Source organism: Sinocyclocheilus rhinocerous, unplaced genomic scaffold, assembly GCF_001515625.1.
Source record: "Sinocyclocheilus rhinocerous isolate Xijiao unplaced genomic scaffold, SAMN03320098_v1.1 scaffold662, whole genome shotgun sequence".
In the NCBI taxonomy this organism is placed as follows: Eukaryota; Metazoa; Chordata; class Actinopteri; order Cypriniformes; family Cyprinidae; genus Sinocyclocheilus; species Sinocyclocheilus rhinocerous.
Genome location: NW_015639782.1, coordinates 3,240,158 through 3,252,505, shown reverse-complemented (window position 1 = coordinate 3,252,505; position 12,348 = coordinate 3,240,158). Strand labels below are relative to the sequence as shown.

The 12,348-nt window shown below is 36.5% G+C and overlaps 1 protein-coding gene across 1 annotated transcript in view; it reads left to right on the top strand.

Annotated features, from left to right (window-relative positions):
* Positions 1-11,466, top strand: part of LOC107752061 (xaa-Pro aminopeptidase 2-like) — a 41,142-nt gene extending 29,676 nt beyond the window's left edge. The window contains exons 4-24 of the mRNA XM_016567912.1: positions 1,908-2,030; positions 2,578-2,645; positions 3,119-3,229; positions 3,757-3,820; positions 3,965-4,069; positions 4,779-4,865; positions 5,237-5,380; positions 6,144-6,245; positions 6,358-6,439; positions 6,519-6,720; positions 7,473-7,562; positions 8,055-8,164; positions 8,806-8,883; positions 9,027-9,098; positions 9,224-9,284; positions 9,377-9,446; positions 9,600-9,704; positions 10,282-10,341; positions 10,420-10,496; positions 10,624-10,713; positions 11,173-11,466. Coding sequence (XP_016423398.1) covers positions 1,908-2,030; positions 2,578-2,645; positions 3,119-3,229; positions 3,757-3,820; positions 3,965-4,069; positions 4,779-4,865; positions 5,237-5,380; positions 6,144-6,245; positions 6,358-6,439; positions 6,519-6,720; positions 7,473-7,562; positions 8,055-8,164; positions 8,806-8,883; positions 9,027-9,098; positions 9,224-9,284; positions 9,377-9,446; positions 9,600-9,704; positions 10,282-10,341; positions 10,420-10,496; positions 10,624-10,713; positions 11,173-11,373 — 2,102 coding nt within the window. The 3' untranslated portion in view covers positions 11,374-11,466. The remainder of the gene's footprint in view (positions 1-1,907; positions 2,031-2,577; positions 2,646-3,118; positions 3,230-3,756; positions 3,821-3,964; positions 4,070-4,778; positions 4,866-5,236; positions 5,381-6,143; positions 6,246-6,357; positions 6,440-6,518; positions 6,721-7,472; positions 7,563-8,054; positions 8,165-8,805; positions 8,884-9,026; positions 9,099-9,223; positions 9,285-9,376; positions 9,447-9,599; positions 9,705-10,281; positions 10,342-10,419; positions 10,497-10,623; positions 10,714-11,172) is intronic.
* The last annotated feature ends 882 nt before the right edge of the window (positions 11,467-12,348 follow it).

Below are 12,348 nucleotides of genomic sequence, written 5' to 3'. Positions count from 1 at the left end.
CATTTAATAATCTGCTCATAAGAATACAACATCTCAGTAAGGAGGTAAATATCCTCCTAGTCTGCAAATGACACTGTTGCTATGCAGTAATGAGTCTGGTGGCAGAGGAACAGCCAGATGTGCATCTCAGCTGTTCGCTAGGATCTGACTGTGGCACAGTAATTATCTCTGTCTAGACAATTGTCTTCATATAACAATCAAGTGACATGCAGTATTATTTAATTTATCTGAGCTTCTTATTGTTTATTAAAGATGAACTCAAAGTTATTTTCTGTTGGATTGGGTGAATGTGATTTCACCAAGTACATGTTCCTGGATCAACATCCTTGTTGATCCTAGAACAACATTCCAATCGACCAATCAGAATTGAGGGATAAGTTTTCAAGAAATGTCAGTTTTAGGCTTACAATCAGGGTTAGATGCTTCTACACCCTTGTTATTCACCTATCATTTCCCTCTGATTTTAGGAATAAATTATGGGCAGGGTTAGATTTAGGGGTAGGGATTGGGTTAGGTCTATATTTTTGAACAGATAGTAATGTCGATCCAGGATCAACAAAAGATGTTAATCCAGGAACATGTCGTACTTGGCAAAATCACGGCGACCGTTGGATTGTTTGAAATCAAAGTGATGTTTTGGTCAAAATGGGCCATAAAGCACACAGTAAGGGATGTCATTTAAAGTGAAGTCATAATTCAAATTATGTCATTACTTAGTCACATTCTTGTTATTCTAAATCTGTAGAGCATTTATTCTGTGGTAAAACACAACTGAGAATACTGAAGCTGCTCTTCTGTATGTAACCCCCTCTCTCCCGGGATCTCACTGCCACACCTTGTTCTCGCTCCGAGTGGGTCTCGAACCCGGATCTCCGGCATGGGAGGTGGGTGCATTAACAAGGAGGCGAAAGATCAGTCGCTAGTGCGTCTCTTGAGATCAGGGGAGTGAGGTTTACCTACACAGCACCTACTCGCTGGCCTCCATTACATGTACACTAAGTAAATGAGGGATGGATGTTATCCAAGTCTGAAGCCATATGATACCTTAGTGTGAACAACAGACCAAAATTTCAGTTGTTATTTGGAGAATATCATCCCTTCCACTGCTGCTCTTGTGTATATTTCTGCACTAGAACTAATTGCATTGGGGTCAACCTGGTCCGACATATATTATATGTTAAATCCTCTGGAAACACAAAATAAATCATGGAAAAAACGTGATGTGAAGTTTGAAGATGTGGAAGTGTGAACATTTTAAATGAATAATAACTTAAATTTGAATCTGTTCATCACACAAAGCTACTTCATAAGTCTTATAATATAGTACTCAAACTGCATAGACTACATTTATGGTACATTTATAATGGTTTTAGGTCATTTCGGAGCTTAAAATCATCCCCATCATTTTCATTGTATAGAAAAGAGCAGTCTGAACATTCAGCCAAACGTCTCTTTTTAAGAAAGATATGTAACGGCATCAGGATGAGTAAATGATGACAGAGTTTTAATTTTTGGTTGAACTATACCTTTAAGTGTTTGCGTAATAAAAACTTTCTTGCAAAACTTCCTGCCATTGAAAGGCAGAGTGATGTTGTTAGTTGTTAGAAGAGGGTATTGAAGTGGAGTTCAGGAACATACTAGCCTACAGTACATATGTAACATGAGACATTGTCTATAATTTACTGTGTGACCTGCAATTGCTTCGCTATGCCTGGGTAAATGCACTGCACATTAAAGAAGGACATAGGGAGAGAGACACTGTGCTTTTATTACAGTAGTAAAGATTAGAGTCACAAGCAAAGTTCCTCCCCCTCAGCTATTGCACATGGATCTGTTTAGGCCGCCTCCGGTAATGCATGTAGTTTTAGATAGGACATACACACCCTTGTACACACACACACACACAGACTCACAAGACAGAAACACTCGTGCCCCGCTGCCACACTCTGTGTGTGGACTTGCTTGGAGCAGATGGTCTAAAATGAGCTCCTCAGGCTGGATACTGGCTGTGTGTCTTGTGGTTCTTGAAGGTAACAAAAAAAAATTGTGTATATGATGGCGATTTATTCTTGATGGTGTGGTGTAACTATGTGACAATCATGCACTGTATGAGTAAGGCTTTCATTAAGGCAACATTTCTGTTCACCATCTGTTGTTGTGTCATGTGTATTTGGTTTATGTGTGTTAGAAATATATTTGCATGTCATTAGCCTAAAAATTAATTCTGCTATAAAATGTAATTTGTTTGCTCACTCTAACCATAAAACTAATCTGTTTACATATGATTATGAAGGAGATGGTGTGATTATTTTTTTATTCATAAAATTATGATATATATATGGTTTGCTTACCATATTTGCCTTGTTTACATTGTGGTTTTTGAGATTTTATGCATGTTTGTGAGTTGGGTTGCTTTTACGGTTTCAATCATATAGACACATTGAAACATTGTCATCTTGAATTATAAAGGCATAAATTTAACCACAATTGCTGACCTTTGTTCACCACATGTGCTGCCAGTGAGTTTAAAACAGTTATTCTGTTGTCCTGCATGTGTCTCTTCTCTTGTCGTCACAGGAGGCAGACATGCTGTGTGGGCTGAGGAAGGGTCAGGCAGTGAGAGGAACTGTTCTGCAATTCCTCCGGTACTCTATTCTTCTATTCTTACTCTGTTCATGTTTTAAGACTCATCTTTAGCTCAGAGAGCAGTGGAAAGAGAAAATAATAACCCTGTCTCCAGCACACAGGCCTAATCTGGCCTCTCAGCAAGGAGATCTTCACTTCTGATAAGAACACAGTTTTTAGGACATGCACACCCCAAATCTGATCTCAGTGAGGTGTGTGTGTGTGTGTGTGTGTGTGTGTGTGTGTGTGTGTGTGTGTTATCTGTGAACTTTCTCTGTCTTGTCTTGCACACACAGTTTTTCTTGCCTTATCAGTTGAAGCCGACTTAATCTCTTTATATGGGTTGAATTTCGAATTACGAGTTGAAATTCAGTGTTTTATTGTAAGGATTTGTGGTATTTAACATTTGTGGATCGAGGATAGCATTTTTACTTTTTTAATGGATACAAAATAATTTTGATGCAGTATATTTAAATGATTCCTGTTGCTCCAGTATTTGCCACCAACAGCTGTAAACACGACTCTGAGGCTTCGTGATCTGAGAGCATCCATGATCCCCTTGAACATCTCAGCCTACATCATCCCAGCCACAGATGCTCATCTGGTACTAAACTTCTAAAGAGTGTCAGAAATAAACTTTTATATTAAGGGGCAATACTGGTCCCCTGAAATGTATATTTCTTTTCTTTTACTGTTTTAATCACAAACCGTGCCATAAACTGATGTCAAATAAGTCTAAATAAATTCTAATATTTTAACAATATGGTTTCTATAAAATCAATTTAAATACAGGCTGTAAATAATAATATTTATGTTGTTGTTATTTTTTTAAACAGAAACTACATCACTACATTTTAAATGCACATTCTCTCTTATGTCTGCAGAGACACCATGCCAAATCCAAAAATAGTTGGCCTAGAATTAATAAAATTCATTATATCAAACGATAGATGTTTTTTTAGATTTTTAGTCCTTAGATTTCAAATATATGTTGCATTTTTGTCACTTGTAGCCATTTTTGACCTAAGCCCTGATTAATTTCTGACCCTCTAAAGCTCCTCTTCTCTTTCAATCTTCTTCATTCTCAGACATTACCTTTGTGACAGTAACTGACTGTGGTTTTATTGGCAGAGTGAGTACATTGCCCCCAGAGATGCGAGGTTGGCCTGGATGTCTGGCTTCACTGGCTCTGCAGGTGTGTTTCACAGCCAGCTGATCATAATATTGCTGTATCACCATGCATAATTTTCAGTCATATTATGTTTGTCACTTGGTCCTTGACAAACGGCCCACTTCTGTCTTCTGTTATACCTAACAAATGTCTGTTTCTAATTTCTAGGAACAGCAGTAATTACTCAAAACAAGGCTGTTTTGTGGACCGATAGCCGCTACTGGATTCAGGCAGAGAGACAAATTGACTGTAACTGGGAGCTAGAGCGAGATGGTGAGGAGCAAATGATATGAGTGAAATTAATATTTTAAACTTTATTGTGCCATCCCAAAGAGGCACAAAATCACTTTCATGGACTTTTAAATTAAATTTTCCCTCCTGGTGGAATGACCTGCCCAACTCATCAGATGGTAACCCATCTTCAAGAATCGGCTAAAAACACATTTCTTCCATCTTTATTTGACCCTATAACTCTAGCACTCTCTTTTCTGATTCTATTCTTTAAAAAAAAAAAACATGCCCCTTCTAGTCTTGCACTCTATTCATTTACTAACTGCTTGTTTTCGTTAAAAAAAAAAAAAAAGTTTGCTTTATTCTATTTCTATTCTATATGTTTTCTTTTTATTTATTATATAATTTAAACCCATGCTACGTGTACTGCGTTAAGCTAACTGAGACTTGTTATAGCACTTGCATATCATTGCTCTCTTGTTGATTTGGATTGCTTCCATTGTCCTCATTTGTAAGTCGCTTTGGATAAAAGTGTCTGCTAATGACTAAATGTTATGTAAATGTAAACATGTCTAAATGAAGTTGAACATGTGGGCGAATGAATGTCTTAAAACACATATTCAAAGGATATTGAAAAATGCTATTCCATCGATTGCTGTGTATAGAATTATTTTATTTTCCCCTAATTTGTCTGTTGTTCATTTGATCTGAGTCTTTAACTCTATTCTGGTCTAACTCTACTGGATCACAGCCTCTGTTCGCAGCATTACCAACTGGCTAATCCTAGAGATCCCTGAGGGAGATCAGGTGGGCTTTGACCCATTCCTCTTCTCTGTAGGTGAGCAAACAGAGCTAATAAAATACTTTCCTGCTAATAAAATACTTTTGAACTTTCTATTCATCAAAAAATTCTGAAATCAAATCTGCTGTTAAAATGTATTAAAATGGAAAACGGTTATATTAAATTGTTTAATATTTCACAATATTGCTTATATATTTACTGTATTTTTCATTAAATAAATGCAGCCTTGGTGAGACTTATAAGAGACTTCTTTGAAAAATATTGAAAAAAAATCTTACTGAAGCAAACTTTTGAATGGTAGTGTATATATAAACTTGCTTTAAAAGATCACATAAGAAACAAATCTAGTATCAAAGATTATCCAAATCATTGGTGAATCATTTGGTCACTATTCTTTGCTGCTTCAGACATATTTGATGTCTACAACACCAACCTGGCTCCAGCGGGCCGGCTCCTGAAGTCTATTCCTGATAACCTGGTGGATAAAATATGGACAGGTCGACCTCCTCTGCCTCCTGACAACCCAATACGCTTACCTGACAGTGTCATCGGTGTGTGCATGTCTTATCAGCATCACTTGACTGATATGTACCAAGCGAATAGGGCAGAGGACCGTAAGATCATGACAAACAGAGCAATAAAGCTCTGATTTAACCTTTAATGACAAGTGATGTAACTTACAGTAATGACAGTTGACAGAGGGGATATTCTAGTTCATTCTGGTGCCAAGATAAAGTCAATGAGGCATGAATAAAGGGATAGTCAATCTAAAAATAACTTAATGTTGATCTAAACCTATATGGCTTTTTTTCTGTGTGGACATAAAAGGAGAAATTCTGTGCTCGTTGCTCTTTTCCATAAAAGAGGCTTTCAAGCTTCCAAAAATAATCTTAAAATTAGTTATTACAAGTCTTTTGAATTCATATGATAGCTTTGTGTGAGGAACAGATCAAACTTTTCAGTATTGTTTACTAATAATCTTCCTGCTGAGACTAATCGTTGAGTCAATGTGGAGAACTTGAGAGCCAAATCAGTCTGATTCATAAATCAACCAAAAATCATTAAATCATTTTGGTGGATAAGTGATTCACTGGACAGATTTTACTCAAAATAGTGGTTCTTTATCAAATCAGTCGTCTCTACTTCTATGGTCCCTTTTATTGTAATTGCATAGAAAAGAGTGACCAAAGACATAGTGTAAGGGTTAGTAAATGGTGACAGAATTCTCATTTTTGGGTGAACTGTTTCTTTAAGGTTTTGATGTAATTGAAGTTTACATTGTGCCTGCCTATGTGTGTTTGTTCGGATGTTCAGAGAGGACCTGGCCAATGAAAGTAGAGCAGATACGAGCCCAGATAAGTGACAATCCATACAAGCCCACCGCTGTGCTGCTTTCAGCTCTGGACGAGACTGCATGTAAGCACAAAACAGCACAAACACAAGGCCTCCTCATGCAGGAGATTTTCTCTGAATTGTTCTGTAAAACTCTAGTCGGGCCAAACATTTGAGTTTGCGTCTCTATTTTCAGGGCTGTTTAATCTACGAGGCAACGACATCCCTTTTAATCCATTCTTCTATTCTTACACTCTGCTGTCAATGGATGAGATATGGCAAGTTCCTCTGTTTCATATTAATAGCACTATACTTAGTTGGTGTACTGTACAGTTTCTAACTAACCTCCTTCGCCAGGCTCTTTGTGCACATCGAACGAATAACAGAAGAGTTGAAGGTGTACCTGAACAATTCATGCTACCATTCCTATTGTGTGCAGTTGCTTGAGTACAGCTCTGTGCGCTCATACCTGCAGTCCTATCTAAAGAAACCCAACGTGAGGGTGTGGGTGGGTACAGAGTATACCAACCAAGCCTTGTATGAGCTCATCACTCCTGAGGTAAGACCTGGATCCAAAATATAGGCTACTAGTATGTGCATGATAGCTTGGCTGCTCAAATAAGGAGTCTCAAACTATCTGTGTGCCGCTGAGATGGTTTCAGTCAAGCCCCTCAAGTGTTAATAATTGATTTTCACTTTTTGCTTAAGTGTTAAATAGTAGCCTAGTTTATTTTTTCCCATATGGCTTTTAAAGGCTGAAAACATAAATGTAAAAATGTAACTGTAATCTAGGAGACAGCAAACAAGCCTGTGTTCTTGCATCTGTCAAAAATGTTTAGTTACGCACATCTACATCAGGCACATATCACCATTTGACAAAATTAGATTGCTATAATCGGTGGAGCCGTTTCTATTTTTGACACACTACACAGCTATTTCAGCTACTTTATTTTGCCCTTCCAGGGCTCTCTGAAGTAAAAAAAATATATTATTGACAGATATGTAAATAAATATAATGTGACCATTACATTAGAGCCACTTTATGATGTTTCACTTAATGCGACGAGATACCGCTGTGATGAGCAAAAAAAAAATTAGAAAAGAAATGTGGATGGATGGTAGATAGCTAGATGAATAGGTAGATTCATGGATGGATGGATGCAGGGAGGGATAGAGGGATAGATGGATGGTAGATAGCTAGACAGATAGGTAGATAGGTGGATGGATGGATGGATGGATGGATGAATGGACAGGTACAGTACAGGTGAAGACAATATTTTACTACAGATGAACTTCTCTTATGTCTTTAAGGACAAACTTCTGACCAGCACCTACTCTCCAGTACTGACCACAAAAGCAGTGAAAGATGCGACTGAGCAGCGTATTCTCAAAGAGGCTCATGTAAGAGGACACACACACTGTCTTCTCCCCAAATGACTTTTGTAAAGCAGTAATAATCCTGATGGACACTGTTAACTGATACCTGTGTTGTATTATCGTAATTTCTAGATTGAGGGGCACCTTATCACATAATAAAGCCACATTAGGAGGCCAGACAGACTCCATTCATTGCAGCTCAATGTAGCTGAATCAATGTCTTATCGCTCCTTATCGTAGAACCTCCATCAAACATATTGGGACCTTTATAACTGATGGTGTTTGCTTGTATTCAGTGCTCTATTGACATATTTTGCAGAATGAGTTTTTTCAATCGAAAACAACTGCATTTGATAACATGCATGGACAAACATCTTAGTTCTGGTGTTTTATGGCCCAAAGCCAGACCTCAGTTGACTGCTTTCAATTAATCCCCTCCGTCTGGCATCCGTCTGGTCTCAAGCAGGTGATTTTGTTCTTATCAGCCATGATGGGTGAGCATCCTCTCTCCCGCAGATTAGGGATGCAGTCGCAGTCATGCAGCTTCTGGTGTGGCTTGAGAAGAAAGTTCCGGAAGGCACAGAGACCGAGCTTACAGCAGCACATTTTGTCGATCAGTGTCGCGGGTACAGAACTGTGAAGCTAAACCCCCATCACTGATACCACTCACACATAAACACATTCTATTGACAATTAATTATTTCAAGTTTTTTTTTAAGGCCTGCGGTTCCAAGAGTATATGTACTATTCGTTTTCTAGATAATATTTGAGAACCAGCTCCAAGATCAGTCACTACATTACAAATTCTTATTGAGAGCAAAAAGAGTGAAAATCTGAGAAAAAAAGTGCAAGACTATGTAATATGTGTAATATATATATATAACTATTGAATTACAGTCAGTGATCATAAGTATGAAACTGTTTGAAACTTTTTTTTTTTCAAAATATTTAGACACATGGGTATACCCATAATAGCATTCATTCATTCAATGACATACACATGGGTAGTGTAATTATTTTACAGTAAATTTGGTCCATTATGGCTAAATAATAGTTTACGTATGGAGAAAATTAATGGAATATTTACTTCCAGAAACAGTCTCTAGCACTCTATATTAGCCATCTTTCTAAGCTTGCATGATTCGAATAACATCATTTCCACAATTAGAACATGTTAGTACATCAAGGATGTTAATACGGAAGATGATTTACTTGTGTAAACTTCCTTTTTCTTGAGAATCACAAACCCTTTACTGTGTTTTGGCAGCAAACAGAAGAACAGCAGAGGGCCAAGTTTTGAGACAATTTCTGCAAGTGGACCTAATGCTGCTCTTGCTCACTACAGGTATTGAATATTATATGTGTTCCTCTTCCTGTCCACTTATGACGTCTAGCTTTTCGGTAATTTCCTTTGTTCACTTTTTAATTATATTCACTATATTTATGTAGTCATTTTTTAAATCATTGCACCTTTTTTATTTATTACAGTCCATCTAATGAAACTGCAAGGAAGCTGTCAGTGGATGAGATGTATCTTGTTGACTCTGGAGGACAGTACCTGTGAGTTTTATTGTACTATTTGTGCATAGTTATGTTTGTGCGCAAAAAAAAAAAATGCATGGCCAAGCTCATGCATGCATTCTGTCTGATTTATGTTACCTAAACCATCTCATTCTATGTTACAGTGACGGTACTACTGATATAACACGTACTGTGCACTGGGGTAATCCCACTGACTTTCAAAAGGTACTGAATGGTAGGCATAGGAAGATATTGGTGATACAGGGTGTAATAGGATGCTTATACTGAAAAGTTTTCTCCATGTCTTACTCTAATAGGAGGCCTACACAAGAGTGCTCATGGGAAATATTGAGATTTCAAGAACCGTCTTTCCTGCTGGAACTAGAGGTGAGGACCTCATCTTCAATCACAATCTCCCCTCAAGCAACCGTGTCATGATACTTCCACAAGAGGGCGCCGTATCCACAGCAGACTTCTCACAGTGACCACCACAAAACCTGTCAAGTGCTAACCTTTCATGTGTTTTTATCCTCACCCTAGGTGTGAACATGGAGATGCTGGGACGAAGAGCACTGTGGGAAGTTGGCTTAAATTATGGTCATGGCACAGGTCATGGTTTGGGGAACTACTTTGGAGTCCATGAATGTAAGTCTGACTCTGTAACATGTTTTTATATTTATTATATATTTATTTCAATAATCTTGTAATTTAAATGCATTTGTGTTTATAAGAATCATTTACAAGTAAAATACACTATTGTTTAAAAGTGTTTTTTTTTTATTCATCAACGATGCGTTATATCAGCTAAATATGACAGTAAAACATTTATAATGTTACAAAAGATTTCCATTTTATAAATATTGTTCTTTTGAGCTTTCTATTCAAAAATGCTGGGAAAATAAATTGTATAATATTCATTATATTCACAAAAAAATATTAGACGGCACAATGCACAATTGTTTTTTTAGCATTGACAATAATAAGAAATTGAAAATAAATTGAATTTAAAATATTTTAACAGAAAACTTTGTAATACTATTTCACATTGTTACTGTTTTTGCCTTATTTTATTTATTTATTTACTTATTACAAATAAATGCAAATCTACTTGGTGAGCATAAATAACTTTCAAAAACACACACATATACAGGTATATTTATTTATATATATATATATATATGCTGTATCTCTTCATCTAACGTCTTTGTTTTCTCTCTGATAGGGCCTGTGGGTTTTCAGTCCAATAATATTCCATTTCAAGAGGGGATGTTCACATCAATTGGTGAGGAATCATTAAGCATCTCATAATGATTGTCTTATTTTGATAATTAAGGTTATAAACTGACAAACTCTCCTCTAGAACCTGGTTATTACAAGGAGAATGACTTTGGTATAAGGATAGAGGACATTGCTGTCACTGTTCCAGCTACTACAAAGGTATATCCAACTAACTGAGAACTCTGTAAATCCACTGCAGTTAGTGCCTAAAGAAATATTAATTTATTAATTTATTAATTAATTCTTGCTTAAAATAAAATTCCTTTTTTCCTGTTTTCCCTTCAAGCATGGCAACAATTTCTTGACATTTGAAATTGTCTCACTGGTGCCTTATGACAGAAAACTGATAAACACATCTCTTCTAAGTCCTGAGCAGGTGCTGTAATAGTGCCATATAATATTTATACACGTGTGTGTGTGTGTGTGTGTGTGTGTGTGTTATTAATATAAATACATTCATGTGTTTACTTTCATATCATGTATTGTGTGATATATATAAACTGTTATTAATCTAAATACATCAATGTTTTCTTTCATATCATTAACCATTTTGGTACTATTGGTTTGTGTTGTATGCCATTTGGTGTTCAATGTAAAATCTGGGTAATAATCATTTAAGAACCACAACTTTGTGTTTAAACATATATGTTATTTTCTAGTGCTGGTTTCCTCTGAAAATGTGCCCACAGGCGCTCTTCGCTGGAAATACATCTTAGGAGGGGGGTTGTGGGTTAGCACATGTCTGAAAATGGCCTTATTTTCATTTATGACGAAACAGGAATCACTTACTGATCTCAGCTATCTGACAGCATTTTATTTGTTGTCTTTGTTGTAGGTGCACTGGCTCAACAAATACTGTGAGACCATCCGGAGCGTGGTGGGTCCCGAGCTGGAGAGGCAGGGGCTGAAGGAGGAGTATGACTGGATGATGAAGCATACGGCACCCTTCCTTAGTGCTGGAGCTTCAGCTGTCATCTCCTCAGTCACACTCTTAGTAACAGTGCTGCCCTCTGTTTTACTGCATAATCTGCTGTAAAACAAGCACTGAAGAGCATAACCCACTTCACAGCGTTCAGTACTGCCTCTGCTCCTATTGTGGGCTGGGGTGACAAACTCACTATCAGGTACAAACAGAAAAGCTCCAATGTTGAGTACTTAAATTAAGTTGTCTATAATATACAGTGTTCTTTCTTTCTTTCTCTTCTATTTCTTCTCTTTTTCCAGATTTTTTTTTTCAAGCCATTTTCATTGGATTTACCACCTCATTAGGATTTGTCCTATGTTTGAACTTGTTTTAGTATTTTATAATGTATTTTATGACAAAAGTTTGTTTGTTTAATTAAGACAATATTAAGATTTAAAAATGATACATTGCTTGTGTTTGTATGAATATATTATTTTAAGACAATCATTGTTCATTTATAGTTTATTAAAGTAAGATTACTACAGTATCTCCACTACTTTGGTTTATCTATGACTGTGTCCGAAAGCTTAGGCAGGCTATCAGGCAGTGATTTTTCAGGCAGCGTTTGTATGTGAAGTTACCTCACAAAACAGATTTCAGACAGACTTCTAAGGCAGAATAACAGTCTGATGATCTTCAAGGAAATATAAAGAACTTTGGTGATAAGTGAATATTTAATTACAACAATACTAATTAATAACTATCAAAAGTGGAAAACGTCGGTCAAAATCATTTATTTATTTATACATAAACTGACCATCAGCCACAGCTTTTATTAGATTTTTTTAGCTTAATATCACAGAATGGAAAACATAGGATTGTGGGACAAAAAAAAACAGCATATTTCTTAAATTAACCTGCACTTTTTGAAATGTCTAGATTAATTTGTTTAATTCAGTTCAATTTTATTTGTATAGCGCTTTTTACTATACAAATCGTTGCAAAGCAACTTTACAGCAAATTAAGTTTCTACAATATTTAGTGGTAGCTTATCAGTGGTGACTGTCAGTTTATGTACATATGGCAGAAATGTACGGAAAAATCAAT